The sequence below is a fragment of the Diachasmimorpha longicaudata genome, chromosome 11, assembly GCF_034640455.1.
Source record: "Diachasmimorpha longicaudata isolate KC_UGA_2023 chromosome 11, iyDiaLong2, whole genome shotgun sequence".
NCBI classification, from domain to species: domain Eukaryota; kingdom Metazoa; phylum Arthropoda; class Insecta; order Hymenoptera; family Braconidae; genus Diachasmimorpha; species Diachasmimorpha longicaudata.
Genome location: NC_087235.1, coordinates 6872951 through 6900845, shown reverse-complemented (window position 1 = coordinate 6900845; position 27895 = coordinate 6872951). Strand labels below are relative to the sequence as shown.

Sequence of the window (27895 nt, the reverse complement as noted above, 5' to 3'; positions counted from 1 at the left end):
AAAAGATTTTGCGATAAATGATGAGATAAAGTTCGGGAGTATTCACATAGAGATTTCGTGAAGATGCACTATCAGTGATTAAGGCTCGTTATTTTGCGAGTAAAAAATAATATTTCGGGATGATTTTCCCGGTATTCTATTCATTGATTACATCTATCGTTGACCATGCATGATAATTATAGAATGAAATTAGGAAAACAAATTGGTCGTTGAATCACATTACTTACGTCAACTAATCTTATCGAATCGGAGATAGAGGTCAGATCCACTGAATTTATTGATATGAAAACAGTATAAAAGAACGTGGCATAGAAATGAAAATTATCAGCATCAGCTCAACCACTTCACAGTAAGTATCAGTGATTGTTCATTAAGTATTACATTGTACGGTATATCTCACCGTGTTCATTAATCCACCCAGATGAAGTTCTCGCTGGCCTTCCTGCTGGTGATCAGCTTGACAAGCACAATAAACAGCATCCCTCTGTACGAGAGTAGATCACTTACCGATGACGTAGATGATTTTCTATCGCTTCTGCCCCTCGAGAAGATTATACCTGTCATTCAAGAGTACCTGCAGAATGACAAAGAGGTGCAAAAAGTATTAGAGTACATTAAAACCGAAGACTTCAAGAATTTGGTACTGCAAGTTGAGAGCATCCCAGATGTTGTTGCATTCATCAAATACCTGAAAGGATTCGGGCTCGATGTAACTGATTTGATCAACAAAGTGAATGAGGTGATTGGACTACCAGCCATGATACCCACAAGACGCATTGCCATCTCGGGGGGTATGGCTGGCTTAGTTAAAGACATCAAGAACCTCCTGCCACTTCAGGAAATCAAAGCCATGTACTACAATAAATTGAAGAACTCAGAGGCGTTCAGAAATGTCATTGAGACTCTTAAATCTCCACGATTCCAAAAGTTCGTAGATACACTGGCTGTCAACAAAGAAGTGCAGCACATCGTCAAAACTCTGAAAGAGCACAACGTCGATGTTCACGTGATTTTGGATCTCGTCACCAAAATCCTGGGAATCAAGTTTCCAGTGCATGAAGTGGCCAGAAGTGCACGATCCCTCCATGATGACTTCGAAGACTTTGCAGCCCTCGTACCACTTGATAAAGTCATTCCAATTGTTACTGAGTACGTGCAAAACGACAAGGAAGTTCAGCATGTGATTAAATACGTGCAATCTCAGGATTTCAAGACCCTGGTGACTGAAGTCGAAAGCATTGAAGACGTTCTCGCCTTCTACAATTACCTTCAACAGTCTGGTTTGGATGTTTATAAAGTAGTCAACAAGCTTCACGAATTCATGGGTCTTCCCCCATTAGTTCCTCGCATGGCTCTAGGAAGAATCACCGGGGGTGTTGCTGGTCTTATAGCAGATGTCAAAGCCGTACTTCCTGTTGAGAAATTCAAGGCTCTGTACAAAGAAAAAATGACATCATCACCGGATTTCAAGAGCATGGTCGAACGTCTGAGGTCTCCAAAATTCCAAGTAATCATTAACAGGCTTTTCACAAACGAAACATTCCTTCGCATACTCAAACAAGCCAAAGAACACGGAATTCACGTGGATATCATCGCGGATGTACTTGTCAAGTTGCTTGGAATTAAATTCCCTGGACATGAACTGCGTCGTGAGGTTCTTGGTCTTGAGGAAGACCTTGCAGACTTTCTGGCCCTCATCCCCCAAAATGAAGTTATGCATATTGTGATGGAATACCTGGAGCATGATAAGGACGTCCAGAAAGCTGTCGAATACATGCAGAGTGCCGAGTTCAGACAACTGGTCAAGGTTGTTGAAGAGATGGATGACGTTAAAAATTTCTACAAGTACATCCAGGAGTCGGGTTTAGACATCTACGGAGCTGTCAACAAACTGCATGATTTCATTGGTCTACCTCCTCTAGTCCACCCCAGAGTTGCACGGACAATCACTGGTGGACTCAACGGTCTGATTCATGATATCAAAGCTGTTCTTCCCATTGAAGAAATCAAGGCTTTGTACTACGAGAAAATGGGAACATCACCAGCATTCAAGCAACTCGTCCAACGTCTGAACTCTCCCAAATTCCAAGCTGTTGTTGACAAGCTTTTCGCCAATACAGAGTTTCAGGAGATCTTAAAAGCCGCTAAAGAAGCTGGAATCGATCTGGAGAAGATCGCCGATCTTTTAACCACCATATTCGGACTAAAATTCCCCCCACCAAATAGCAGAAGCATCGCCCGCAGTCTTTACGTTGACATCCATGACTTCCTGAACCTTCTGCCTAAAGAAAAAATCGCTGAAATTTTCTACGAATATTTGGGGAAAGATAAAGAGGTGCAAGCTGCTGTGGAATATCTTCACACCCAAGAATTCAGGAAACTAGTCAGTGATGTTGAGGAAATGGATGATGTATTGGCTTTCCTTCACTATTTAGATGAATCTGGCTTGGAAATCTACGACTTGATCAACGAATTACATAAAATTATAGGCCTCCCAAACATCAAACCAGATCTCAGATCTGCAAGAATCTCCGGCGGAGTCTCCGGTCTCCTTAAGGACATCATAGCTGTCCTACCAGTCGATCAAATCAAAGCCCTTTACAAGGAAAAAATGGCCAAGTCTCCGTTGTTCAAGAATCTTGTTGAACGTCTTCGCTCACCAAAGTTCCAAGCTGTGGTAGATACCCTCATGGCTAACCAGGAGTTCCAGAACATTATCAAGAAGGCCAAAGCCGCTGGAATCGATGTCAAGGCTATCGCAGATTTGCTCTCCAGAGTCCTGGGTCTTCATTTTCCAGAATCTCGTCACCGCCGTAACGTCCAATCAGACCTAGAAGACTTTCTCATGCTCCTACCCATCGAAGAAATCTCCAAGATTGGTGTCAAGTATTTGATGTACGACGCTGAAGTCCAGGAAGCTGCTCAATACATTAGAACCGATGAATTCAAGCTACTGCTGATGGAGCTCCAGAAGGAACAGGAAGTCAGTGATTTCCTGAAGTATCTGAATATGTCGGGCTTGAACGTCTACAATATCATCGATTTCCTCAATGACTTCCTCGGGGTCCCCCACTACCCAAGACCGGTCCTCAATTCCAAAGTTATCAAGACCTCAGGTGTCCAGGGGATGCTCAACGAAATCCGGGCCATTCTCCCATATGACAAGATCCACTCGCTTTACGTCGAGAAGCTGAAGACATCAGAGGAATTCCGGACCTTCATTCAACATTTTAAAGCTCCTGAAATGCAGGCAATCGTTGACAGACTCGTTGCCAACAAGAAATTCATTGAATTAGGGTTCCAAGCCCACGCCCATGGTATCAACATAGAGCATATTGTCGTCTTCCTGCAAGAGTTGTTGGGCCTCAAATTCCCGGAAGTCCCATTCCCCCCAAAACCCGCCAGCCTTTCACGTGCTGCCAGTGAACTTCGCGATGACTTGGCCGAATTCGTTGATCTCCTCCCCGTTGACGAGCTCGTCAAGGTTGTGCTCGAATACATGGTACATGACCAAGAGACACAGGAGACACTTCAGTACATCCGATCGGAGGAGTTCAAAAATATTGTCAGGGCACTTGACAGAATCCCTGAATACAACGCAATTCTAAAATCCCTGGATGCCGCAGGTCTGGATATTTACGAACTCATTGAAATCATTCATAAGTTCATTGGCTTGGATGACAAACATCCCTCGCTGTGGAGTGGTGTGTCTGGGAAGCCTGGTATCTCTGGGCTCATCGGAAAACTCAAGGAGCTCCTTCCTTACCCCCAAATCAAGCAGCTCTACTACTTCAAAATCGAGAACTCCAAGGCTTTTGCTGATTTCGTTCAGCTCATAAAATCTGATAACTTCCAGACTGTGACAAATACTCTTTTTGCCAATGAGAACTTCCAGAAACTTCTGCGTGAGGCAAAAGCTCATGGAGTAGATCTCCAGGTGATCTCTGACTTCTTCGCTCGAGTTTTTGGAATTAAAACTCCACCGGGAGTCATTGGTCTGTGAATTTGAGACTAAATTTCTCTTCGTTGGAAACTTAATGTTGTGAAGGTTTTTTATTTTGTACTGTTAATGTGTTAACTAGAAAAAATAAATCAATGCATAGCTCAGTACATTACAATGTTTATTCACTTCATTCCATTAGCCCTTCACTTCATGCCATTAGGAAAATCGAGTTTGTTTTCAGTCCCAGGAGGTTAGGCTCAATATGGCAAAATTTTCAAGTATGAAAAACCTTTCAAAATACGGGGAATGAATTCTTTCATTGCATTTGCAATAATCACATCAATGTTTCTCGTATCGGTCTTCATAAATAAGCGTAATGAATCCCAAAATTCTGAGACAACCCTGAGCCTCGAAGATGATAGTTCCCTTGAGGAGGATTTCAACGACATATTGGCCTTCATCCCCCAGGAGGAGATCCGTCACATCCTTTTTAATTATTTCAAGTATGACAAGCAACTGGATAACACACGAAGTTTCGTGAACGATCAGAAGAGATTTATTTTGAAAGAATTGGAAAATATCCCTGAAGCGTGGATGTTCCTGAAGATCCTTCAGGAGCTGGGATTACAAATTGATGCCTGGGAGGCAAAAATCGATGAGTTATGGCAATCTCTCCCTCGATTCCAAGAGGAGCAACCCAGCACTGCGGCAGGAGGTCTCATAGTCATGATAAATAAAATTCTGAGAAGGATTCCTTCCGAAGAACTTCATTCTCTTCTTCGGGACAAAGTGAGGTACTCTCTGAGCTTCAAAATGTTTATCCAAGCTTTAAAGTCCTGCGTATTCCTCGATCTTTGTGAAAAAATCGAGGAGAATGCTGTTTTAGCACGCCACTACTACTGGGCGAAACAGGACGAAATTGAAGTAATATTAGCCGTTGAATTACTGAAGAAACTTTATCTCTATCTCACTCAGGAACTCCACTGACAAATATCTCGGGCAATAAATAACAAATTCGGAAATTGATTCTAAAGTTGTTACAATTCACAGTGGCATCACTGGATACAACATTCTACAGTTATCCCTGATTCACTGCGGCAACTGAGTCATTCTCCTTCACTGTCCGTTGAATTTACGAGTCGTGTTGTCGTACAACCTGGGGAAGAAAAGCCACCAATCCACATGTATACGTGTATGCATGTTGGGTGGGTGTTGAGAGAATAAGTGGAACGAACAAACCAACGTCGTGGCGATAAAAGTTTACCACCAGGTTTGGGCATGGGTTTTGAAGAAGAAGAAGTGGCCCGGTGAGGAATCTCAATGGGATTACCTGCCACCAAAGATATTTTCGGATTATCGTATATTACGTGGTGAGAAAACAAATATTTTTTTCAGGACGTCTCACACTGACAATGCGAAAAGAAGAAATGGGGGAATTGAGGTACACAAGTTAAATAAAAGTACGTGGGACTCGAGGATTCGAAAGATTCATTCAATGAAATGATAAAAATCAATTTATTCGAATGTGAACTCGAACGTACCTTTTCTACTCAGCTGTACCTATATTGACAAAGCCAATTATCCTGATGTTTATGGAGCATATTTTATGCTTGAAAACGATGAGATAGAAAGGGGGAAATTAATTCCCATCCAGCTATGATAACCGAGGGTATATGGCATAGATGTTGGACGAAGTACACAACCGGCAACCAGGCGCGGTGTCTGCGGCAAACAATTCCAATTAACTGGGTGAAATTGAAATAGAACTCGTCCGTCCACCCGACGCCCGATGTCTTGCATCCTGAATACTCCGGACACGCGGCAAAACGCTTCCCTTTTTTAACCCACCATCCCCTTACTTGATATGAACGTCCACTTAACTATCCCCCTTCCCTCCCCTTTGAGATTTTCCGCGAAAAATGCGAGAAACACTCTCCATGTAATTAATTTGTAATGAACAGAGAATATTTGATCATTAAATTATTAATTAATAATTGAAATTTTCCATTGTCCCATAAATCAATAATCATGTTTGAAAATTCACGATTACTCAATCAACGAATAATTATAATTGAAAATTTTGGAATACCCAGTGAGTTGTAAATGAAAGCGTAGATTTCTCAAATTAATGAACGAATGACTGATAACATTGGAACAGCTTTCATCCATCAATTAATAATTGGGTAATGATTGTCGGCAATTCTTCCATTACTTTATTAGAGAAGAATTAGTGGAAAATTACGTGAATATTGCAATCGCCCTTACTTAAAAAAACAATATTTGTGATTGTTCAGTGAATGGATCTGCACTCAGGGTCGCATTTTGTAGAATTCAATTTCCATCGGCATTCATGTTATTGAGGTCAGGGTGAGAGGCTCCAGGAACGTCCGAAATATCTCATAGTTGTTCACAGGAGTGATTGTCGGGTCAAAAGATAAAAAAAAAAGAAACCCTCAAAGGCTGGTACAGGCATCTCTGCTGTCGGGCTCAGACAATGCGAGACTGCGAGATCTCCTTGGATATTGAAGCCGCCCAAAAGTCCATGTGTACCCATCGTCTAGCCCCGACTGAACTCACCATTATTAAATCCAACCCTCCTCCTGAGCCCCTCTGTGACCGAGTACCTCTGGAATTCGCCATGACTCATTAAAAATCCCTGCGACTCCCTCTAATCCTGATCCACTTTCAATATTCCACTAATTAAAATCTAAAATCCTCCAAAAAATGGAAGTGGCGGAGAATAAAAATCATCTTACGCTAGGATTCGAACCCGGATCCTGGAATAAACTATAAACTATCGGTCACTACAAAACCACTCTCTTCAAATCTCCTGTCACCGAAATTCTCCCAAACTCATTAAAAATCCCTCGAGTTCTCTCCAACTCTGATCCACCTACACCCCTTCCACATCCCACTAATTAAAATCAACTTCACCTCAGCCAAAATTGCAGGGAAAAAAGAAATCTCGTGAAATCAGTGGTTATTGTGGCACATAATTCAATTCTCATAATAGTTAGCAGGAGAAGTTTCGGTTGGTGGGGCTTGAAGTTGGGCTCCAGCACTTTGGGTGGTACGTGCGTGCCCGGACAACGTCACTGGTGCACAATTGAACGGAGGAAACGGAAGTGCAAGCCCGACGAAAGGCCAGGGGTAGGAAAGGGGGTGGGTATACATCGGAGAAGGGGGAGGGGAATGAAGGAAAGAGGGCGGGGGATGGACTGTTCGGTTGGTTGCTTCGTAATCAGTGCCACCGTGTACAGGGTAACGCGCACCGTGCAACAGGATTTGCACTCGGATCACGTCGTTATTTAACGAGATTACCTCGTTAACCGAGGGCAAGGGTGGATAGAAGGGAAAAGGGAGAGTGGGTGGATGAGGCGGTGTGGTACGAATTGCAGAGAGTGAAGCCCAGATATGTGCTTTCCACCAGTATGACACTCCAATTTTTCTCTCTGATTAACGTCACATGTTGTTATAATTACGATTATTTCCATTGGATAACGATCAACTGGTCTGCGATAATTGAATTGTGTTTATAAAAAAAATTAAAACAGAGTTGGGCATTTGTACATTCGTTGGAAATATCAATTGCTGACATCGGTCAGAGTGAATTAATATTGCTTTGATTTTTTTTATGACTCACTAATTTGTATCTCTAATTGAAATTCGCACGTAGAACAAAAATACCGGAGCAATAATTGCACCGCAGCAGAATTAAATAGATGTTAATAATTTCTACAATTGATTGCGTGGGGGAGTTCATTTTTTTCTTCATTTCATGAAGATTATCTAGTCCACAAATAATTACCGGCTTGGCCAAGCCCTTGGGGGCACGAACTCAGCCTTTGATTAATCAAAGTAAGTTGATATTACCCGAATACTTGAGTATCTAGCTCATCATCGACAGTGGGCATGTCTCGTTGCTCTGTATCATTCATACTCTGACACAGATTCACTCCGACGATTAATAAATCCCTTTAAAGTGTTGGAAATATAAGTAGTCCCTTCCACAGACGGAAAAAGCTAAATGAATTCATCAGTAAATAGTAGCGAATATCTAATTAATGTTAAATATGGAGCGTCACCGTTTTATTCAAAAATTGGCGACGAATGAATGAAGATTGATGACATCGAGATAATTATAATATGAAAACCATCGTTTGTAATTTAACCGTACGATATTCCGGTCAGATACAATTCCATTGTCAAAAAATCGCGTCAAAATTAATGGAATAACTGGTAAAATGGAGGGAAAAAACGACAAGAAAATGAGAAACTCGTGTGTAAGGGAGAAAGGCACCTTCTGAATTGTCAAAGTGAGGGGTGACGCCTGAAAGCGACGCTCCGGATATTTCACAGACAGCTTCCATTACGAAATTCCAATACTTATTGTAGGAAGCACGCGCGAAATTCATTCATTCATTCGCAATGGGACTGACGGAGAGAGAGAGAGGGACTGGGCTTTCTCCTGCTTGTGAATCCGTCGATGGATTCATTAGAGAACCCCATTGGCTCGATCTCGCCACCCTTCATACCGTCTTCACTTCACCCCATCGAGGGAAAGGAATAAGGAAAAGAACGTCTCTTCACGTTTCTGGAAAGGAGGTGGGGTATTTGAAAAGTGACTACCAATCAGTGGAGCATTTAAATTATTGTCTCCACCTGGCAAGTGAGATGTTTTCCTGCTGTGGGAGGGAGGGAGGGTGCGCAGGGGTGGAAATGAGAGTGCACACGAGTTATAGGAACAATGTGAGATAAGAAAGTATGGAGCCTCCAGGGAGTAATTACATGAGACAGATAGGTAAGGAAGCAATTTTTCCAACGATTATTCACCCTTAATCTCCGTGGGTGGAAGAGTTGAAAAGCCCTGGAGTGTCTTCATTTCGGCTCGGGAAAAATGTAGACGAATAGGGGTGTCTTGAAGGAGCCGTAGAGGACACTTACAACATATGTAAAGAATGAGAAATGGAGGAAAAGTTGTGGAGGAAATGAGTGATCGATGAACACCCGAGGGAATGAAAGAAGGGCTCGATGCAATAGAATCTCTACTGAGGGTGCCGTGTTTTTCCGTCGTTGATGTTGCTGATCCAACCAGGGAGACACAACTGGAAAATTTAGAAGCAACCCTGGCTGCCAGTATCGGAAGAATCACTACTCTCTGAGATTGGCACTCTAACAACCCTAACCTCCCCCCTCAAAGGGATTATCGGGGGTAAATGTTTGAAATATATGTTCTAAATTCGGAGTAGTCTCGCATGCAATTTTTTTTCTGCGTACAATTCTGTTTAATTGATCGTCATCCCTGTGCTTCAATATTTTTTCATCCTCGTTTAACACTCTCCTCCATCCTGAGTATCATCTTCATCCATCTTTTGTGTGATTCATTGAATTTTCCACCCTCCTGCCCCCCTCCGGCATCTCACAATAATGTAATGAAGGGCGGAAAAATAGCGAGGATCAACGCCATTTTTCTGATTAATTAATGCACCGGGGAGGCTCCCATCAATTCTTCTCCTCATCCTTAATACTCTCCTGCGCAGATATATACAGGACGGGCATTAAATTCACCCCCTCCCACCCCTGGTGAGGCTTTACTCCCTCGTGAAATGCAATACTCTTCACTGAATGTATTTCTTCTTCATTATTCTTTCAACATCAAAAAGTACTTTTCAAACTCTCATAATACTTTGATTTACAGTTGGAGTATCTTGTTCATTACTCAATTTACTCGACACACCCCACTAGGGATGTGAAGAATGTCACGTGGATGACGTTTACCAGTGTGTGGTGTTTTTGCGCTTGAATGGAGAAGTCCGATTATTGCATTAAAATTTAAATCCACACGTTTGACTATGTCCAATGTATAACCCACACTTGTGCTTGAGCCCTCATCAACATTCTTCGCGGGCAGTTAACTCGTGCCTGAATCCCTTACGAGCCATCTACCATGGGTGGAAAAAGAGAGGTGGAATGGAGGAATGGGCTTTTATACGATCACACAAAATTCCCGGAAAATCGAGGTGCACCAATCTCAACGGAACACTGGAATTTTCCAACGTAATACACTCGGTGACTCGTCACATAATAGAGTTCTTATTTTTTACCTTAAAAAAGTGCGATGATTTTTTATTCCGCTCTTCGCGGCAAAGTTTGACTGTTATTAATGCACTGAGAGTGAAAAGTTCAATAAAAATTACCCGTAAAGTTTGATTATTCCGGAGGGAAGGGCCGTTCAGAAAAAAATAACCGAATGAAGTTGAATTTTATATGATATTAGGAAAAATTATGGTTCGCTTCATAAAAATTCAGTGATTGCATGTAGGGTAAACCATAGGAACGCCTCAATCAAATTGGCAATTTGAACACCCCTATGTATTGCGTGGATACATTTCATGTTTGATGGACAATGTTGGCATCACTGGATTCAATGAGCCAACGTGTAAATTGATGGTGAACAGTGTAAAGTTAAATTCAACTGTTATTTGTCAGTTATTCTATCCATAAATCATCAAGTGATTCCCTCGTAAATAAATCAACGTCTGAAAACCAACAAATTTGCGAGCCCGAACAAAGCCCTTCAAACGTCCAAAAATTCCATAACTATAAAGCAAATAAATCATTCGAAAGACTCACATCAAGCTCCGGAGCAAATATTTCTTTATGTCGTGACTGGTGGATTCACTCGAGTCACCGGAGTTTATCGTATTTTGCTTCAGGTCAAAAGGATACCTCAGAAGCCAGTGGAAAGGGAGAGAGTATGCCAAGAGGGACGAGATGTTGGAGCAAAAGGTGGCGAGGCCTTTCATCTCTGAATATTCTTGAAATTTCCTTCTTTAGCCGAAATTATAGCGAGGTAAAAGTCGAGTAAATGCTCCACATTCCCTTACCCTCTTCCACCCCTTTAGTAAATACTGACGCTAATATTTCAAGCAAATCCTCATATTTTTATGTCTGGCAATCAACCCACCTTGACGCTGTTTGCCTCTGACGAGGAAAAATGTAAATAAAAAATGTTGTTTTCAATCAAGTGATTAAAGTGAAAGACTCAGTTTATTTCTCGCAAGAAGGTAAAAGGTAGAAATTGGATTTTTAATCTTCTGGACGAACATGAGAGTTATTAAATTCATTTTGAAGAAAATGAATTAATTAATGTTGGATTCCTTATTGAAATAATAGGAGGTAAACATTTATCTTATATTAAAATCCGTAAAAACTTCACGTTTTTTTATTCGAACTTCAGGGGTAGATATGGAAGCGGCTGAAAGGGCGTCACAACCCTGATATAAAATTCCGCGTTACTGTTCCAATTGTACCCATACTCATTATCTGTTCACTGTCAATTTCACCCCCCTATCCTATTTCACTCGGTGCTCTGGTATCGTAAGTGCAGCCGGTTGCATTACGACGCCATGCGAAATTTACGCTGTGCATAAGGGGAAGGTAAGGGTCGCATCTCGTGAGGACGCCCGTCAGTAATTACGTAGCTGAAGGGCTGAAGGTGCAGCATCAGGGTTACATTTCTACTTGTGTAAATGTGCGACTAGAGTGGAGCGTATACACTGCATTTGTGTTAACATAATGCAATGGGGTAGTTTGCGGAAGTTGCTTTGATGTCGGTAGGAAAGTAGGGTTGAGTCAGTGTGGCTCAATGTATTTCTAAATTACCCGAGCTGTGACGAAAGACGAGTAAACATCACTCTATGACGTGAATATAGTACTAGGGAAAGTCCGAAAAGACCTTTTGGTACAGTTCTAATGCACACAAGGACCGTCACTTCCACTCATTTTGCTCGGCTACCTTCAGTTATGCTTCAAAATTACTTTCTCAGTGGCCACTAACCCTGTGTGCACTGGTGAAAATTTTCGTCTGAACTTTCCGGGTCCAATCTCAGAAGTTTTTATTGCATTCTATTTCCGGTGCAATTTCTGAGAATCCTCCCATTGAAAGCCCCGAATATTTCATTGATTTTCCACGTCAACGATTGAAAAATCACTGAAAAATCATTTTTGCCTACAATTTAAAAAGATTTTCACGAGACAATAAAACCTAAATTCATGATAACATTTACGTCCATACCTCGAATGCTCATGAATATTCGATAGATATACGGAAATAAATTCGCATAAACTGAAGACAGGAAATGTGAGAAGGAAATAAGATTTTTTGGTATTTGTTGCGTTACTTGTTTTTCTCTCCGTCGCTCACAGCAACTCCTAAGGTATTTTTTCTCTCCAGCTGTGATGTCTGTGTCACCGTCCCCCTATCAGACTCCTCCGGGTCCCTTCGATATCGATCAACCATAGTGAGATGGCTGGATATATTTCACTATGCAAATTCGCTCAAGTCTAGCCTTTGCCACTCACTCCTTATCGTTTCCCTGGTGCACAAGAGTCCACCGTAGTTTTCTCAATTCTCAGTATTCTTTTTTTCCCCCTCCCCCCTGAACAAAATGCACTCTCGGGATATTTTATTTGAACATGCGTTGGCAGAAGGCACTAACTAAAAGTTTGGTGGTAACAAGCTGAACTGATGGATTCTCCATTTCTTCGTTCTCATTCTCTTTGATACAGCACTCTCTAGGCAAACTCAATGGCCGATGATTCTGAAGAGACTTTCACTGATGAAATTACATTTTCCATTGGATAATACAATCAAAGAAGCAACGATTTCTTTCCTGAAACACTTCCAGTAACAATTTCATACATTGTTCTCTGATACTTCAATGAAGAAAAGGGATAATAATCTGAAATATCTACAAACTGTACATTTGGCGTGTGCCACTTCCGCTGGTAATTGCCCCCTAAGAATGGAAACCCAGACCCATTAGATTGTAGTTATCCTGTACGGAACCCCCTCGGAGTCGGAGAAAGGGGGATAAAGATAACCCAATCGTTGTCATTGCGATTTCTCTCTGCCACTCCCTATGCCCCCCCCCCCTCCTTTACTCCACAAGCTTCTGTATTATCCCAACGTCTTTAACCGCCAACTTTACCCAAGAAGTCTCGAGGATGTGTACAACCGATGGGAATCTTCCTTGATCGACTTAAGCTTATCCGAGTTATCATCTTTGTACCCCTTTTATCTCATTCCCTTTGACTCGGTGAAATTGAATTCCTTTTTTTCCTTATCAAAATTGTTTTGTTGCTTTCCCTCGTGCCCTCTTCCCCCGCCTGTTTTTTTTTCTAAGCAATAAATGTTTGAAAGAAGCAACAGAGGAAAGGAAAACGGTAATGGAACACAACCACTCGAAGCACAAAGCAGACGTTTCTATTTCAGGGCGAAAATGTCGGCTCAAAGTAGGTTCACCAAGTGTGTTGGCTGGTTTGTCTATGTGTGCCGAGTTTTGGGGGTGTGTAAGGACCAGGAGAGAGAAGGGCAGAGGGTAAGCACCGGTAATCGTGAGGGAAACCATTAAGGGCTGTTTCTGAAGCTTATCGAGGTCGACCAGCGGGCGGCAGAGCGCGCGAGTCCCATCCAATTGTCGCGATAACGTCGGGGTGTGCTCTATACCCCGCTTCTCAGCCCCCTTGTCCTCACAACCCTCCAGTCGACCACGACTTGCCAAGACGCATCGAGTCTGGCCGGAAATGACCCCGTCGAAGAGCTTCCTGCTCGTTTAGCCTCCTCAACTCTTGGGCATTTCCTCGTCTTCAAATGTGGAGGGTTTTACGGGACTTTGAATCATTTCACCCGTTGAATTACAGCTCTCATTTCACTTGTGTTGGGGTTTATTAAAGCTATTTGGGTTGATTCGGAGAACAAATGGCATGGATAATTCTTCAAACCCCAGTGACCTAGTGACAGACTCCCTCTCTCGTTCTCTGTCTCTAACTCCCCATTTGGCCTTTGTTATTTGAACTGAGAGGCTGAAGAAAAAAAGATATGGGATCGCGAGTCTTATTGTTCGACGCTGAAGTCGGCTGACAATGAATGAAAAGCTCATGCTTAAATACAAGGATAACAATGAATCAAGGGAATGAAGAAGTAGGTGCATGGGGAAAAAAAACATTAAGGGATGGGGAGATGCTGAAATTTAACGGAACGCTTGGGGGCGGGAGGGAGGGAGTGTTTTGTGCTGGGATGAAGAAGGATGAAAGGTGAAAGAGGGCGGTGGCACACATAGCACGAAAAGCCGTCGAATATAGCCCCGAGGATCAGAAAGCGATATGAGATTTCAAGTGTGTGGCCGAATGATGTATCGGGCGAGAGAGGCAGCCATTGGCATCGTCGACGGTTTGAGAGGAGCTTTTCGTCCCATTCCCATGCACGATGCACACATACACATACGTACATTTGTATATGACTTGATATATAGCTGGAGCGTCCCTTTGAATAAGCATTCGCGTGAAAATATTGCTCCCTCCGGCCTTCCGGTCTTTCATCCATTTTCTTCTGCGCTTCCTTTAAAAAAAATAAAAAATTGAAGAAAAATCGGATGGAACGGTGGGGAGGGGGAGCGATACATTTTTTTATTGGTTGACATTTTTTCTCGGGAACAGAACGCAATTCCTACTCTTTTGATGGAGAAGCAGGAATCATTTATCGTGCATGTAAGTTTGAGGTACTATAGGTGAACCTCGGTTTACATAGGAAGTCTCAGTGGGGGGTGGAAAAGTGAGGGGAGTGAACCCGTTGAGTTTCGCCATTCATGGAATACGACAATCGAACGATTGTTTCAGGAGGACAATCGACTCGGGAGGACAGCCATTGCCGCACGGTGTTTAAAGTACCTTCGGGATATGACCAGACGCGATCCACTCGGGGAATGGGGTGGCAGAAGGGGGTGGGGAAATACTACCATTCAATGTGTTCTCCACAATGAATACTGAGAGAGGAGTATCCATCTTTGCACAGTAGCTTCGGGTAATTGATATTCAAATGTAAATTTGGGGGTGTAAACATTTGGTTATATGTGGAGCTGCGTTAAAAGGCAATTAATAAATGGAAAATGTGTTTCTGTGGAAATTGATATAAATTATGTTATTAGGGAACCAATTACCTTAATGTCGGGTCATTTGAATAAATCGCGATCCTCTCGGGTTTATCTCCTTATTTTTGCAGTAATTTCTGTAGATAAATGCTTCATATTTATATTTAAGATTTTTATTTTCTATATTTTTTTTTGATACAAATGACATCTATAGGTTGAATCATTTGCAACGCTCAAATTTCTCAATTCAATTCCGTAACAAAATTCAAACAGAGATCATAAATATTCCACATCATGAAAATTAATGTAAATACATTTATAATTACAGCTTTGGCAAGGCAACGCTGTATAGTTGAGACCAGAAATCGGAAAAGTTTCAGTTGGCTTGATCATTATTTTTAATCACCCTCGTCAGGGTTTCAATCATAGTCTTTACCCCTACGCCAAACTTTCTACTGTTAAGGTAATAAAACGATTAACAAATAATTAAGAAGTTGAAACAAGTAGAGCAGCCCACTTGATTCTATCTTTTATTAGCTTCCGTCTTTCGTATCCTTTCACATCTGTCCCATTCTTTATGCCGAGAGTAGTCGAGTAATGAAGAAAAATTATGAATTATTCAGCTGATGCCGTCGATGTCGGGCTCATTTCCGGTTGTCTCATCCTACCAGGTTGGATTGCTTCCGAGATCTTTTTCACCTCATCATCGGAATTCAAGTCCTCTCGTACCTCTCGTGTAAAGTAAATCTCATGCCAATCAATGAACAAGCGTAACAAACATGATTTTTTTCTGCTTCTTTTTGTGGAAAAAATATAAAGTAGTATTTTCGTGATAAATTTGTACCACTTGCTGCATTTCACAAGAACGATTCAAAGTCCAATTGTACTGGTGATGAATAATTTTGCAAATAACGATAGAACCATTAGGAAGCCGATGAAGACGGTGACTATGCAGATGGTTCCAAATTCTAAAAAAAAATTAAACAATATTCTGCTTGATCGAATTGAAACCGCAAATTTTTTGCTAAAATCGTGACTCACTTGGAGCAAAGGGTTCCTCTTCCCTCACATTTCCAGGACCTTCGGTGCGATACGTTCTGGATACGGTTGTACTTGGGGTACTGGCAACACGACTGGAATCCTCCAGCAAATCTAGGAAAAGTCGGGCAGCAAAATGTATTTTTTTATTTAGAAATCGATTGAATCTACATTTGGAAATTAGGACAGCAAAAATTCTCATTACAGCTATTGCTCAATTCTTGGAAAACTAAAATTTACGCGCATGATTGAAACGATTGCCAATGATTATATTCATTTCGGATGATTAGACTCTGATTCTACGAGTTAACTACCAGAAATGTAATCATTTTAATTCCAGTGATTTTAATGATTGCCCAATGACAATTGATTTCCTCCTGAATACCATTCACTTACACCAGTGACTGACACTGTCATTACAAATGCGGATGGCTCCCCATTGACTCCAATAGAAAAATTATTTCCATTTTAACAAAATATTCTCGATCATCAGCAACTTGTTCCTAATGATCTTTCCAAAATCCTCCATAAAATTAAAAAATATTATTCTCCACGACAGTTCACTGTAATGACCCTTACTTGCCAATTCTGGGCTCCTATCGTGCGATAAATGTGGATCATCACAAAAGAGCTCCCGAATATGTGACAAGGGTGACCACAAGCTCTGTCGGTCCACCGAGGAATACGGCGGAGGATCATCATCAAGACTTATGGCAGTATTCCCCCCAGGTGATTCTACAAGTGTAGTTTCGTCAGCACAAGATTTCGGTGTATTCCATGTCCCCGATGATGGACTACTCTCTGACTTTGTTGTTGACAGGGGCGTAGTCCATGAAACAGCGCTGCTCCTCTCCGACGCAGCTGTCGGTGAATCCTCGTCCTCTTGACGAGTCGTCTCATTTATCACGGCATTCTCCACTTCATTCACTTCTATAAATTTATATTTAACACGAAAATTAACGTATACTGTATACTCATTCGTTCGCTCAATCCACTTGGACAATTGTTGAATAAATATTTATCTACCCGCTTTATCCTCAGTTGACATATCAGTTTCAAGACACTGCTATTCAAACAGAAATCACAGGACAAATAGTGGCTCTCGGTTGAATCGAGATCGACGGTTTTCCACCGACTGACAACGACCACTCAATCCATGATATCCGTATAAAAATAAACACAATACAACTTAGTGTATATTTGGGTGAGGTACGTCCGTTCCACAGGTTTTCAACGAGGCAAAACGTTTGTATTACGCGTCATTGATTTCATGGGTTCGTGAGGAGATTTCAAATAATTGTGCCTAGTGCAACAATAATGTAACGGAACAGTTTCTATTGACATGATGAGGATTTAAATGGCCTGGAGGTAATATAAATGGTATTTATCTCTTCGTCATGAGAGCCCTGACATCATCAAAATTTTCGTCAAGATTTTTCGTATTATATCTACTCTCTATGACCCCGAAATCCCAAAAATTTAATTTCTGCTTATTTTCTCACGCTGAAAACCCGCGGAAAAATCGCCAAACATTTCATTTCCCCCAGATGGAAATGAATATTACAGTATTTACTATTTATGGTGAGTACTACTGTTCACGATGTGAAATCTCCCCTCAGAACTTCCACAGATTATTTACAATTGTTCCCCGAGTTACTCCAGACATTCACCGAGAAGTCGCAACAGTATTCATTCAAATTACAATTTTCATGAAAAGGGGAAGAGGAGAAAAATCACTGAAAGACGGAAGTTGAAATTTCCCCGTTAAATCCCACGAATCTTAATCCAACAATTTCACACCAAGTTGACCCTTTATTTTGGGACAAAATTAATGGCGACCACCAGGAGCAATTATCAGGCATTAAACTCGGCGTATGTAATTACGCGCGACGGTAGGGTATGCACTCCCCCCGCCCCCCTTGCCCCTCCTCTCCCTTCCCCCCACATTTCATTGCTCTCCTCGGATCCTTTCATTTCATTTTCTCCGCTACAGTGATTCACGAAAGGATGAAAATATAATGGAAGCGAGTACTCAGCCCGTGCTAGGAAGTTTTGTTATTCAATTCATAAAGTTTGATGATTTACTACCTTATCGACCGAGTTGAAAGAGCAATTTCAGAGTCACCGCGGTACACAGGAGACTACTGTATCGATGAGGGCATGCGCAGTGCCCTCTAACCTTGAAACGTGTTCATAATTCTCATTACTAGTGCTCCGACCATTTTTCTGTTTTGATATTTGTCGTTGGACATTCAAGTGTATTGCAGTGATTTCTTGGGGACTCAGAACGAGGAAAACAAAGCTAGTGTGCATTTCAGTGAGGAAATCTTGTCAGCTCGCGGATGACATTGAGTTGGCGACAGTGATATTACCACTGTACATTCAGTCGGAGTAAGTGTGTGACATTGGTGCCATCGATTAACGGAATCATCCAACGATTAGTTCGGTTGCTACCAAAGTTACAAAATTTCGGTGGGAGACAAACTTGTATTTTCAAATATGAAGGGGGCCGAAGGTAATTTGACAATTTTAATGAGATTCTATAAATTATTGGCATGTAACTGTAGTCTATGAAAATTATCGGGTTTTCCCGGAATTGCAATCTTATCTGCATTCTCCTCGCCTACGTCATGAATATTTTTATTTTACCGAGAGTCCACGAGAGCACCTGTTTCCTCCCGAACATTGGTGATAAGACTCCTCGGCTGGGCTATGATTTCAACGTCTTCCAGTGATAATTGAGTTCATGGCCTTCGTCAACGAATATTCATTAGCACGAACAAATAAATTCGTTTGTAACTTTCCAGGCACCATTAAATGTTCAATGGATTCCGATTCATCATTAAGCTTTAATTATTCTCCATTTACTCGACCTGGAAAAACTCATTGATCAAATAAATTAATGAATTCACGATTATTCCGGATAATAAATAAATGAGCAAGGGGAGAATTCGGTAATAACGTTGAATCTAGTTTACTTTCGTCGATGATAATAATGAATTGCAAAATTACCAAAAACTCAGGCTTACACATCATTGACTTGCACCGGGTATAGTCTGGCACCTGTGCACCTGTTGCACATCTAGACTAGTTACGTTCAGCACGCGCTACAGTCTCTCTATCTCTCTCTCTTTTCATCCCCTTTCAACCATCCCCAGAATATAGTAATCCGGTGACACATGGGAAATCCCCGCAAACATTAATGCTCGTTATCGCCAGGGTAAATAAAATTTTGCTGTTCTTTCGAAGTCTTCAGTTGAACTTACTGAAGAAAAAGTTCAGTAGCAATTATCCAACTGTTTGGTAATTGTCGTGAGTTTCGCCCGTTACCGGAAAATTATCGTACCATTGAGCCAAATTTGTCGACTGTTTTGTAAAAGTTATGTAGTCGTTGGAAAAAAATTACCTGGTTGATAAAGAACTTCTCACAAACGGGTGAATAATTTTTCTCCCCCTGTAGAGACTCCGGAATGTCCCCGGGAGCAAAATATCCTCAACCAAAATAGTTCTTGTTTACTTGGATTTATATTTAATTTTAATCGTACCCGTCGTGATAAAAGATTGTTTTAATTGTTTACATGAAGAGCCAATGACTCTTCACGACTGCATTGATAGAACAGTACCGAAGGACAATTTATGTTCGACTGATTACAGAGAGTGATGACTGATAACTTTATGAGAGTATTTTTTAAAGAAATTGAGAATTATTTGTGCAGAATGTTCTTGATACATAACATCATCTGACGTCCTGTATCACGATTTCGCGATGAAAAAATTATTATTTCCATATAATGCCCGTTATCGTGTCGTAATTGTCTCGACATAATTCATTTGATATTTTCGGGAATTACTGAAATCAACCCTGAATTCACGTGAAGTCACCTTTATTGTGAAGTTATGATGTCATTCAATCAGGAGTGTTTATTCTCGAGCTAGTGTGATGATATTTTTCGTATGCGAGGTTTCACATATCGCATTCATATCGAGTCGGGGTTTCACGTCGGATGTGCGAACGTCAGTTTCTGCATCAGACTTTAGTTACAGACGTTAATATTTTGTGTCGACGAAGTTTTCTCTTCGTGACATGCGAACATGTGAAGTTTTGATCTTGAACAGTAGATGATACAGCTGATGTTGGTCTTGAATCGCATAACAGAGCCAAACCCCTTCCAACTAGTCTCTTCAGGATATTTCAAATATTAAATGAACCTCTGTATCTTATGAAGAATAGTCTTTTAATTAAATGCAATTATTCAGGTAATTCTGATCCTTGGAATCCAAGTGTGCAAACAGCGCATCTTCCAACTTATGCAGAAGCAATGCGCACTGGTCCGCCATATCCTACGCCAGGGCCCAATCATTCAGCCCCTTATCCAACACAGCAGGTCCCGTATCTAACCGAGGGGCCCAGTTTTACAACTCCCTATCAACCACAGCAGACACCATATCCAACCCAAATGCCTTATCCAACGCCACCGATCTACGGGACTGTTCAAGATTACAACGATTTTTCACATCCAATGCCTGGAAACCAAACCCATCAGCAATATGAGACTGGTGCAATGCCAGTTATTCATCATCCAACGACACACATACAACACATCGTAACGTCTGCTCCACGCAGTAATACTTGTTGCAGTATAGTATCTGTTTACATTTATTGATTAATTGGTGATTATTTACTTCAGCCACCCTAGTTTTTACTAGCTTGCATGACCCGTAAGATTTGAATGTGTTATATTTTTTTGAGGCCGTCCTACTTTCACGATTTAGGGGCTATTATCCTTTCAATCTGACCGTTTTATTTAGAAAGTGGATCGTAGAAAAAATCGGGGCGTTATCCCTCTTAATCAGGATTTATCCCTTGTCAGAGGGGGTCGATTGTGGAGGTTATAAGATTAAAAAGTCACTATTCTAGCTGTCACTCATTGGTGACTATTTTTTCTGCATCAAGTCTTGGGTATGATTGAGTAAAGCTGAGTGCAGATGAAATTGGAAAAACTTTAGCTACATGCGAAGAGAATCGAAAGCCTCGATGTCTTGAAACTTGGAGAGAAGATCTTTGTAAAAAATTAATTTGATATCACTTTCGTGGAATCCTCTGGAACTTTTTGATACTCAAATTGAAAAGTTTCATATTGAACTTCAATCGTATGATTTCTAGAATTCACCGGATCATGATGATTAAGGGACTAGGGTCGGAAAAAATTCACAACCATTCTAAGGGCTTAAAGCTTGCGACTGTGGAGTAATGATTGGTAATTTAAACGCCTGAGTTTGTAGGCAGCTTTCAAGGCACAGGGAAATAATCTGATCTAGAAGTCTGGCTCAGTTAAAAGTTCTCAGAGGAGGCTGGTGAGACATCAGCCTTCTACTCCTCTTGATATTATGAGTTCTTCCAACTCTTGTAGATTTTTTCAAATCGTCAGATCATCGGTGATTACAAATGGTGATGTAGTATATATACGAAGAGGAAAAATTCCTGTGATATCGCAACTGCTAGAAACGCAAACATGACGCAATCGCCGGCTGGGAAAATAATTGTACTGTAGAGGAAAAAACGCTACCATAATTTATTTTCCTTGTTTAGAATAAAAGACGGCTGTAGAGTAAAAGGTTACCAATTAATCGAATAATTTTCATAGAATAATAATCAATATTTTTTCAGGAAATAGATCGACAGGTATACTGTTTGCGGTAGTACTTGCTTTAATCATCATAGCAACAATCATAAGATTGAATGCGACCCGGTGAACCCCCACCGGCGACGATGAGCTTTGATAAATAAACGGGATCAATGCATGTGATGTTTTGCTTGACCATTCAGGGCACTATCGATAGATGTATAATCAACCAGAGAAGCAGATACTCTCCAAATTTTCAGATACTATTTTTGCTATAATGAACGACGTACTAGTTTGCCTAATGGATATGAAATGTATATGTATATACTGAACGCGTCTTTACTCTAAGTGGAACTATCATAAGTATTATAATTCATGAGAAGGAATTCCGGAGGAGACGAAGTAAAAAATACATTAAAAGAAGCCTTTTCCATCAGCCTCTCATTTACTTTTTCATCTCCTACTATTCTTCAACGTAGATCGTAATACTTGAATCTTCAACTCCTCTCCTCTGGGCTCAGTCCAAAGACGGAGAAGCTCTGGATAACTTGAGACTTTTTTAGCCAAGGGAATTGTACCTGGCGAAGGGGGAGGAAGGGCGGGGAGAAGGAGTGCATTACTGGCATTAAAGATGCTCCTAGTGTCATCGTTATACACTGGCCGACTGACGATGAGTAAAGGTACTATATTTTTTTTTCTCGCACTGCTCCTTGCCCCGCTTGCACTTCCTTCTGTGGGTAACATAACGAAAATATCCGCGAATGGGGGACATTGTAGATAAAAAGTAATGATAGGAGCCACTAAGTGCTAATGTTACGTTCGAGATAACATTGCTTGACAATCTCTTTTGCGTTTGATTATTGCCACAATAAAAACTAATGAGATTTAGTCCTTTCCTTTATCATATTTCTATTCATTATTTTTGTTATTACATTCGCAGTTTGTAATTGTTAGTGATGTTGAAGGGATCCTGATTTTCTTAGGATGGTTGGATGGAACGGTCAAGGCATTTGCCATTGTTTGAATAATTCACAATCTTAGATTCACAAAATAACTTTAGACACGAGATTTTCAATGAGCTAAAAAAATCACTTCTGGATGTTGCAAAGTTGAGGGTCTTTTGTATATTCATTCAATCGATTTTATTATAATTACATGGGATGACGGTAGAGTGAAGAAGGGATAAAATTCAAATTTGTTTCAATGCACTGAATCCATCAGAGGTCTTGATACGATTGAAAGCTTTTTTTTACGAGCCCCCGTAGGGACGATCGTGAAAGAGAAAAAACGAGGAAAGAGGAGTGAAAGGGAGGTGGAGGGAATCGGAGAGGAAGAGGTGAAGGGTCGTGGATTCTATAGTAAGCTCACTTGGAACGAGATAAGGCCAGTGGTATTCTAGCTAATCCCCTGTGATGTGACCCCCTTCGAGATTTTTTTTTCTTCTCTTTTCACTTCTGCATCGTTTAACCCTTTGGTGATAAATTTTAGAGACAACAACGAGGGCAATGAAGAATAATTTACATTTGTAAAGGGGATTTAATAACTGTAATCGTCTGTATGATGTACAGTGATTCCCCCTTAATCCCTGTGAAATTTGATTTTTAACACCCTTGGCTCGGTTTATTTGATGGATAATTCCCTTTTGATTTAACCGCAAGGTGGAATACCCAAGGTACTACGGGACTCTGATGAAATGGGGATATACCGATAGATACAGTGGAAGCTTTGTCGTCGTAACGAGCTCGTATCCGATAGTTCGACGAATGCCAGTACAGTGTTAGACGCCGAGTCTACCACAGAAGCACCCTAGGGACTGGCAGATAATTAAGACAAGATACTGGATCACGGGGATGTAACTCGTCGTACCCTGATAATGCTTTAGAATTGACAATATATCCTAGATGAAGCCAATTGTTAGCGACACGTGAAACAAGTTAGGTGAAACTTTCGGTGGAAATTATTATCGAACACGATGTAAATATTACAAATACAGAGATTTAAAAAATACCCAGCTGCACTGAGAAAAATATAATTTGTATTCTGACGAATATGTTCCTGATCACCAGGGATATACCATCACTTATAATTTTTTCTTTTGTCAAATTGAATAATTATTTATTTTCATTCATATAAGAGTGTTATTTTTCTGAACATAAAGACAAAAATGACGTACAAAGTGCAACAAAAAATTTCTACTTAATTATTCATTGGCAATACTCAATTGCCAGTAATGAAACCGACAATGGCTCGAGGGAAAGAAACTCCGTAGTGACTCACCCCCAATGAGCTCATTATGAGTGGCTAACCAGGTCAGGGAACTACCATTTCCACTCCCCTCTAATAATTCTCCTTTTTCATTCTCACTCCAACTTTCTCGAAAACTCATCGAAGTCAGTCCAATTACCCGTGTAGAAGTTGAACTAAAGACTCCCTCGTCTAATTACCTGCGAAAAAAAAAACTTGGTTTTATATTTTTTTCCAAGGATCAATATTGTGAAAATATTCCCTCGTTCGTGTCCCCTCAGGAGAGGGTTTATTTTTACAGGTACGTTGCTTCCCAGAGACAAATAAAATGTATAGCAGTCGGAAGTAAGTTTCTCTGGATGGGCGTGTATGGCAATGGTAGTAGGAGAAGTTGAAGTATCTTTCTAGGAAGTAGTAACAAGCAGTGTACAGTATTTTAAAGCCTAGATACACTTTAGTGTGGGCCCACATGAGGTTTGTGAAACGATAGTATCTGCATGAGGGGCTAAGCCGGTAGTTTCAAACCATTGCAACCCCTCTTTCCTCATCTCTTGCCACCCCTTTTCCCCAAGCCCATAACTCTACGCGATCTAGCTGCCGTCTCTTGGCATACGCTTGTGTATGTTCGTTCGCATTTTACCGCAGTGAAAAGTCGTACGACACGACGCGATCGAGTCATAAACTACGAATCGTTGGCAGTGCTGTATACAATGTGGAAACAAAACGCAAATGCAGGGAGAACACAGCAAATTGAACCCTCTTTGAGTTTAATCTTTCCTGTTATTCCAAACGGCTATCAAACAATTTTTAATTATTTAATTGACAAGAAATCTTTTATGAATTTCATTTTATTTAATTTCTAATGCGAAAAGAGACATTGGAAAATTCAATCGTCATCTGATTTTGCAATTATAACGAAAATAAATTGTTTTACATTCAGTGCGAAACAGCCTGAGACGTGTGGTACCGAGGGAGGAAGAGCTATTGTTGTAATTATTGTTACCGAACGAAGTTATTGAAAATGAGTTATGCCTCCCCAATTGCTATTATCGTAATCTCCTGTATGTTTGGTCGTTAGGTTTTCTAGAAGGGTTGGTTGTGGGTATTTGTAGCGGGTTATGAACCAGTTTATCAAGAGCGAAAGTTGTCGTTAATTTCTCGAATCTGTCTGTGATGGGTTCCACTTGAGTACGTTCGTATAGCCGGGTCTTTGAGGAGTGATGAAGGGAGGGTCTCAGTATCGACAGTTCCTGGTGGTAGAAGACAGAGAATACCATAAGGTCGAGGTACCTGGGCTGCGATCCAGGGAAGGCATTCAGCCACTTTATTATCCATACGTTGATTAAAAGCACAGCATTGTCCTGTGGGATACGCTCGTAAAATATGATGCATTTTCTACTCGGATATCTCGGAATTAAATAAGGGTAGGATTACAGGAGTAAAAAACGGATTTATCAGGTGTGTCCAGATTGTCAGTGACCCCTGAGTGGTGCCAAGGGTCGTGTAAAAAGAGAAGGGAAAAAGTAATACGTACAAAATTACAAGCTGGCTTTAATTAACCAGTCACACTAGCGATTCGCATTCACCACGGGGGGTCGAAGGGGAGAAATGCGATTGGCCAATGCCACTGATCCTCGCCAAATACTGTCCAAACGACTCAATTATTCAATCGTCGCATTGCGGTAAAAGTCGACATGCCAACGGAGTTTATTATTTTATAATTATTGCTCTCCCCCCTCCCTTATGATACCACTAAACTACATTCAAAAGTCGAAACAATAAAATAACGTATGACGTTGAATTACCAGCAATTGGGCGATTTTCGCAATGAAAATCATTAACCGGAAAGTATTATAATTTGAGGGTAAATTTTTCGAGGTTCCGACATCAAACAAATATAATTGACAATTTTTTTTCCCTTTTTCAAAGGGCAAAAAATAGCCAGCGTTATATTGACGTAAATTGGATTTATCCAGCGGTAATTTACATTCAGTTTTTTCGGGGATAATTTCAATGCTGAATGGCTAGTTATGCTACCACCTGTTTCCAACAGGGGATATAGTTGCCACCAACGGCATTTAACTGTCAGTAGGATTTCAAATGCAACCGAGAGAGACTACGCTCATATATACAGAGGTGGAAATGGTAGTAACGGGGTTGAGGGTGGGGTGGGACGAGGGGAGAAATGAGCGTAAAAAACTCCCTCCCATGGCGTTCGTGGTAAGCGTATTATCGTAAGGAGCTTATCCAATCGCTGACCAGTGCAATTACATATATTATGATTAAGCTCCATAAATGCGATGTAGACAGTCAGAGGTTGATTCACCACGTGGTGATTGATCAGATAGAAAATTTTGTAAAAAATCGCCCGATTAATCGTTGCGATATTTCCCTTCATTGGAGCAGGTGAATCTTTATTTGAATTTGAATAATAATTTCTCCCTTACGGGCTTTAATTAATTTCATTTTGAAAGCTCGGCGAGTGTAAATATCATTGAGTTATTCACTTATGCATGTTTACTCTGTAAATTCGTTGAAAATCGAAAATCGTTTTCCTTAACTACTCTCCATGCACTCAAAGCTTCGCTGTCCTGCTTCACTGCAGTGCATACGTCTGCCAGTATCCATCTTTTACTACTGGCCAATATTTCCACTCGTTCACTTCACCTCTACACACAGGGATTTTGAGTTTCTGTATCACCAAACTCGTATTGCACTTCAAAGTTCGCCTAACGCGACGTTCACTGGCGGGTGAACGGGCGGATAAGGGTAAAAAGGTGGGGTTAGGCGGAGAGGGTTGAAAGCGACTCAAGAAGATATAGGTGCCTCGATATATCTTATCTGAAGCTCTCGGGAAAAGACTTTCTTCATTCGTTTTGCTCTCAGTGAATATTTTTTTTCTCTTCTATTTCATTTTTCCCCTTCAAATATTTTCAATCAAATATTTCATTTTATTTATATTCTGTTTTTCTTATTCAACTCACCGTTAACCCCCTGGCAAGCTTCTTAACGTAAAAATTACAATGTATTGTTGGAGTGGAGTTATTGGATTTGAGAGGAGTGAATGAAGGGAGGAAGAGAGTTCATCCTTCTCCGTAAAGGGTGGATCTTATTCGCACCCCTTTATTCTCCGGCGATATTAAATCTATGTAAAGCGCAAAACTCAGGAGGATATATGCCCCCAGGAGGATCCAGCCGATTCACGAGAATTTTCGTAATATTCTTGTTAAAAGACGAGCCATCAGAATGAAGTGAAATTCAGAAAGTAATGCTTCAATCTTTTTGCAGCTACCGAAGACAATAAAATTGGTAGAAAAGAGGAAAAAAAGAAAAAGCCGAGGACAATGTCGTCGATGGAGTCCACACAGTGGCCATAAAAATAACAGAAAAAGGGTTCTAAGGGGATTGGAGGCCCGAGATTTCGTCCTGGAGGATTTTACGAGGTTCTGTAAGAGTCGAAAGTATATATCGAGCGCTAAGAGAGATGAAGGCGGGAAAAAAAAAAAGACGTGGAGGAGCTGAGAAACGCCAGTAGTATATCCAAGGATGCTTCGTTCGAGTGAGTTCAATCAAGCGATGTGGGCAACAAACCACTGTGAGATCGAGTACAGCTCCTGCAAACCGTTAATTGGACGCTGGATTCGAGTCCTGCTTTACGACGCAATCGACTCGAATTATCCGTCCTGCATTTCCGGTGCTTTGGCCAGAGGCAATATCACTGTATACATTCATTCCAAGGGTTTCTCTTGCCAGTGTACTTCACGAGTTAGGGTAGCATCTTGCTGAAGTACCGAGGGCTATGTCCAATGTTACTTCTCGCACGTATTACACCAATCGAAAATACAAGAATGAACTACCAATTTACGGTTTTTGATTCCAAGCGAAAGCTTCGTAACCGTTCGAGTTTAATTTTATAACTCTTTGTGTGCATGTGAGTGTGTATATTTTTTTTCGAAATTTTCTGAGAAGGAATCAGTGGAATTTCTTCATTTTCTTCATAAGTAGTGGACTTTGAAGTATCCAAGTACGTCAACTATTCTCTCTACCAGAAATTTTGCCGGTAAAAGTAAGGAAAAATTGGAAAACTAAGTAATCCGAATTTTACAACCTGCTGT

General features: G+C 40.9%; 4 protein-coding genes across 9 annotated transcripts; 3 read left to right on the top strand and 1 right to left on the bottom strand.

Annotated features, from left to right (window-relative positions):
- Nucleotides 1–315: 315 nt before the first annotated feature.
- Nucleotides 316–4110, top strand: LOC135167154 (uncharacterized). Its single transcript, XM_064130039.1, has 2 exons — nucleotides 316–349; nucleotides 422–4110. Exon 2 carries the CDS (start codon nucleotides 422–424, stop codon nucleotides 4001–4003), a length of 3582 nt encoding a protein of 1193 aa, XP_063986109.1. The 5' UTR covers nucleotides 316–349; the 3' UTR covers nucleotides 4004–4110.
- Nucleotides 4111–4243: 133 nt separating this feature from the next.
- On the top strand, nucleotides 4244–6008 carry LOC135167155 (uncharacterized). Its single transcript, XM_064130040.1, has one exon. The coding sequence runs from the start codon at nucleotides 4250–4252 to the stop codon at nucleotides 4928–4930; it is 681 nt and encodes a 226-aa protein (XP_063986110.1). The 5' UTR covers nucleotides 4244–4249; the 3' UTR covers nucleotides 4931–6008.
- A 9023-nt stretch (nucleotides 6009–15031) lies between these two features.
- Nucleotides 15032–19810, bottom strand: LOC135167437 (uncharacterized). Of its 4 annotated transcripts, none has more exons than XM_064130626.1 (5): nucleotides 18942–19810; nucleotides 18562–18785; nucleotides 16492–16842; nucleotides 15916–16026; nucleotides 15032–15842 (listed from the first exon to the last, which is right to left on the bottom strand). In XM_064130626.1, the coding sequence occupies exons 2-5, from the start codon at nucleotides 18596–18598 to the stop codon at nucleotides 15745–15747; spliced, it is 597 nt and encodes a 198-aa protein (XP_063986696.1). In that variant the 5' UTR covers nucleotides 18599–18785; nucleotides 18942–19810; the 3' UTR covers nucleotides 15032–15744. The 4 variants fall into 4 exon arrangements, with proteins under 4 accessions (XP_063986696.1, XP_063986697.1, XP_063986698.1 ...); XM_064130627.1 differs by having other exon boundaries at nucleotides 18562–19208; nucleotides 19319–19810; XM_064130628.1 differs by having other exon boundaries at nucleotides 19319–19810.
- Nucleotides 18081–21972, top strand: LOC135167438 (uncharacterized). 3 transcript variants are annotated; one of them, XM_064130633.1, is made up of 3 exons: nucleotides 18081–18303; nucleotides 20170–20550; nucleotides 21581–21972. In XM_064130633.1, exons 2-3 carry the CDS (start codon nucleotides 20232–20234, stop codon nucleotides 21664–21666), a joined length of 405 nt encoding a protein of 134 aa, XP_063986703.1. In that variant the 5' UTR covers nucleotides 18081–18303; nucleotides 20170–20231; the 3' UTR covers nucleotides 21667–21972. The 3 variants fall into 3 exon arrangements, with proteins under 3 accessions (XP_063986703.1, XP_063986700.1, XP_063986702.1); XM_064130630.1 differs by having other exon boundaries at nucleotides 18085–18427; XM_064130632.1 differs by having other exon boundaries at nucleotides 18089–18427; nucleotides 20170–20535.
- Nucleotides 21973–27895: the final 5923 nt, after the last annotated feature.

What these genes read in the sequence shown, in the direction of transcription:
- LOC135167438 (XM_064130630.1), top strand. An exon ending in ACGCAGTAATACTTGTTGCA is followed by an intron (nt 20,551 to 21,580) that starts GTATAGTATCTG and finishes ATATTTTTTCAG; the next exon opens with GAAATAGATCGACAGGTATA.
- LOC135167154 (XM_064130039.1), top strand. Translation starts at nt 422, where the DNA reads ATGAAGTTCTCGCTGGCCTTCCTGCTGGTGATCAGCTTGACAAGCACA.
- LOC135167155 (XM_064130040.1), top strand. Translation starts at nt 4,250, where the DNA reads ATGAATTCTTTCATTGCATTTGCAATAATCACATCAATGTTTCTCGTA.
- LOC135167437 (XM_064130626.1), bottom strand. Translation starts at nt 18,598, where the DNA reads ATGTTCGGGAGGAAACAGGTGCTCTCGTGGACTCTCG. An exon ending in TAGGAGCCCAGAATTGGCAA is followed by an intron (nt 16,027 to 16,491) that starts GTAAGGGTCATT and finishes GACTTTTCCTAG; the next exon opens with ATTTGCTGGAGGATTCCAGT. An exon ending in AGAGGAACCCTTTGCTCCAA is followed by an intron (nt 15,843 to 15,915) that starts GTGAGTCACGAT and finishes ATTTTTTTTTAG; the next exon opens with AATTTGGAACCATCTGCATA.